Here is a 3,697-nt window from a genome sequence, read left to right as displayed (position 1 = left end):
TCAAAATTCTTAAAAGCTAACAGGGAGGAATGAGGCAAATAGCATCATACTATTAAGGAGAAAACTATCAAAATCTAGTACTTAGAGAGGACTTGTTGGGACAAGTGTTCTGGGAAACTCTATCTATGGATATGGATTTCCAGTCTTAGCCATTGAGGGATAGAAAACACTTCTGCTGGTGAGACTTTTTTTCCCCTTTGACATTCGTTTTTGAAGTTTACTCAAGAAAATGTATAGAGTTTCTATTCTCATCTGGAAAATTTATCTTTTGTTTAAACTGACTCCTAGAAACTGCTCCTTGTTCCTCATGTGTTGTCGTAACGAAACTGCAAAATGAAAGATGAATTTGTCACAGAAGCTTGAAGCACACATTGCCTACATTTTGATCTCACCTGATCAGAATACCTTTCCTGTTTTGTTTTGATTTGTTTTCCCTTGCAGGCATTTAAAAAAAAAAAATCCAGATTCTTATTCTACACGAACTTCTATTGTAATCTTCATTTCTACAAAACACTACTGCAGATCTTGGATTAGTCTTACTAAAATCTCCATGTACTTCATATATATAGAATCTCCCTAAACATTTGGAAACAATGATCACTGTTTTTCAACAGTTTAAGGCTGTCAGTGTGCTTTGGGGTGGGGACAGACATGATCCTGAAAGGAAGATTATGCCACTAGAGTTCAAGGACAGGTTAAGAATATGTCTACACGTGGCTTTCTGGGTCCAGTTTCTCCAAACACAACTGTATTTTGCCACTCTGACCTATTTTAGTGGATGAAAATTGCTATGTTGTGCCTTTCTGAAAGAGAAGCTAAGCAGCATGCATGAAATCTGAAATGAAAGAGGGAACTGCATAATTTTTCCTTGCCTCCAACAATTTTGTTTTGATCTGAAAAGCACCATGGCCACAAAGAAACCAGCTGCGTAAGTAAGGATAAGAACTAAGGCTGGTTAAAAATTTGTTCAGTTTAAGAAGTCTTCTGATAAAAAAACAAAAAATGAAAAAGCATTTTCTCAATCATTACATTGTGATATTGCCCTTCCTCTCAGGGTTTCTAAAGAGTTTCTCAGTAAATGATCTTATGAGGGAGGTTGAAATGGAACAAAGAAAGATCTGTATTGTCGGCATCTGTGGACTGTAGCTACTTTTTATCTGCCCCTGAGAGAACATCTCCCTTTCACTCAACCCAGTGAGCATTTATTTAAGAACAGAACATGTATCTATTAAATTTAAAGGAAAAGAAACAAGTATATCCAAAATTCTTCTGTAGAAATTAATTTTAAAATCCCTAAGTTGTTCCATTAGCCGTGTCGCTTTCTTGACTGTCGGGGAAACAGGGGCCATAAGCCACTTTAACATTCAGTTTCTGTGGATGCATTTTCTTGCCTAGCTTTCTGTTCTTCTGTTGCACTGCCAAACGCTACCACCAAGTTAGTTACACTGCTGGCATGTCCTGGTCTATTTAATTTGTCCTTTACAGACTTGGCTTTCCGAGAATGGCTGTGCAAACTCTTTGAGCGCACTGATGGGAACCCAGGAGTCCTTTCTGGCTTTACTGATAGTAAATTCTCCTTCTCAGCCTTGGCAGTGGCAGGCATAGAGGTGTAAGAGGCACTCATACCTGCTTCACCAACATTATCATCATCTGTGTCTGTCTGTAACTGTTTTTCCTCTGCTTGCCTTTCTGCTTCAGAGATAATACCTGGGTATTCCGGAGGAGGTTCGTCAGAAAGTTGCTGCTCAACGTCGTATTTCCACTCTGTGGCCCACTGTTCAATTGTAGAAGGGCACACCTGATCCATAATGGTCCTATACTCTGTGGTCCAGTTGTTAACCCCTCCAACCAGCTTCCCACCTTGTGCAAATATAAAGCTCCTGGACTTCATCATAGTGGTTTGACAAGCACTGAAAGTTTCAGGAGGAAAATAGCGCATGGCTTCAGATTTGTCCAAGGGATAAGAGATGGTTGCTTCTAATTTGGTACGTTCTACTTTTAACTGAGTGTTCTGAAAATCTGATCTTGGTACTGACCGACTGTTTGTAACAGCATCCATCTGGTTTGTGCTCTGAGGAACCATTCCATCGCTACTGGAAATCCCTCGCTTTCCATCCCCTAAACCACCTGTACCAGAGCGGGATCTGGAACCATTCTGTGCAATTTCTGATGTAGATTTGCTGTGCTCTGCTGTGGTGACAGCATTAGCACCAGAGGTATGATGGAGACCGGTGTGGTGCTCCGGAGTCAGCATCCTTGGGTCTACTGCATCTTCCTTGCTCCCAACAGAATGGGCTTTTCTGTGCAGTCCCATGGATGGTGACATAGGAGTGGTGCTGTCATCATACGTTAACTCATCGCCACTGACATGGTATTTGTACATGCTGTAGCCATCAGAGCTGTTAACACTGCTTTGCCTCAGGAGATAAGCAGCATCACACTCGGAGGAAGCGCGTGACCGCGGGTACGTCAGCTCGGATTTGTCGATGCCTGCCAACTTCTCCAGAGCATTCACCATCCGCCCGGAGAGTTCTTCCAGCTGAGACAGTCTAAGGTCAACTGTCTGGAGAGAAGCTTTCATAAAATGTTCTCTTTCATTCACTTCTTCCAGCCGCATGGACATATTTTCAACTCTGTTGGGTATAAAAGAGGAAGCATAGGACAGAATCTGTAGAATGGTGCAGTAACCCATTTTAGGCACCCAGCTACTGATTTCTTCCTAAGGCAGAATTTTGTGGTATCTATCATTGCCTTCTTTTTCCTGTGTGTAGCATCAAAAGCATGTGCATTTTGTTCTTATCTAGGCTTTCCATACACCATGTGAGGGGACTCTTTGAACTTTGCCCTTACCTACATGCCAGGAGAGTACTCAAGTTGTAGCCCTTAGGGAGACCCTCCTATTAACACTTCTGAGTGTGTCACACACTGCAAACTCAGTTGTTCACTCACACTGTGAAGCATCAATCAGTTACATGAAAAATACTTTCTAATGACCTGCTCACAGGGTAACTTAAAATAGCACCGAGGCATGTTGTAAAACAGGTTTTGTAGCTGTGTGAGAACATGTGCTGGTGTTGATTGGATTACTTCAGCTCTTGAAACACCTTTCTATTATGTAGCAGCTGAAGGGAGTGGAACTGTTGCCTAATTCAATTAAAAGGATATTTTTTCCCATTTGCTCTTATCATTTATATCGTAATGGATGTGATGACACTAGAAAAATGTATATAAAGGAATGTATATAGAATGTGACTTAGAGATCATACACTAGTAAATCAACTGTGGAAATTAAATTAAGATTCTTTTGCTCTCACACACAAAAGATGACGAAGCATCTGGAGCAAGAAGCCATGAGAAATAAGCAAATCTGCTTTGTGGCCATAGACCATAGTGAATCAGTGAGGCTTACCAGCCCTGCTTTATTCTCTGCCACAATAACTAGGATTTTGACAAATTGCCATGGATAAATAGTGTGATAGAAACTACTAGAATACACCTAGCAGATTTAATTTACTTCTCAATTCTCAATTTTCACATATAATAATGCAGGATGTTCAGGGCCTCCGTCAAGAGAAAGATGTTTATCTATCAGAGAATTATGTGGCTCACAGAGCTATTTCATAAGACATGTTAAAAGGAAAATATATCTGTCTATCTAGATAGATATAGATATACACAGAATATATATGTGGAGTAC

The 3,697-nt window shown here is 40.5% G+C and overlaps 1 protein-coding gene across 1 annotated transcript in view; it reads right to left on the bottom strand.

The window, feature by feature from the left end:
- Positions 1–1,357: 1,357 nt before the first annotated feature.
- TRPM1 (transient receptor potential cation channel, subfamily M, member 1) overlaps positions 1,358–3,697 on the bottom strand; it is a gene marked incomplete at its 5' end in the record, with an annotated part of 37,998 nt that continues 35,658 nt past the window's right edge. Inside the window, one exon of the mRNA XM_009071020.1 lies at positions 1,358–2,633. Within this exon, the coding sequence (XP_009069268.1) occupies positions 1,358–2,633 (1,276 nt within the window). The remainder of the gene's footprint in view (positions 2,634–3,697) is intronic.

This window comes from Acanthisitta chloris, unplaced genomic scaffold (genome assembly GCF_000695815.1).
Source record: "Acanthisitta chloris isolate BGI_N310 unplaced genomic scaffold, ASM69581v1 scaffold18913, whole genome shotgun sequence".
Taxonomy (NCBI): domain Eukaryota; kingdom Metazoa; phylum Chordata; class Aves; order Passeriformes; family Acanthisittidae; genus Acanthisitta; species Acanthisitta chloris.
The sequence above is the reverse complement of the archived record's forward strand: the minus strand, read 5'-3'. Positions and strand labels throughout refer to the sequence as shown.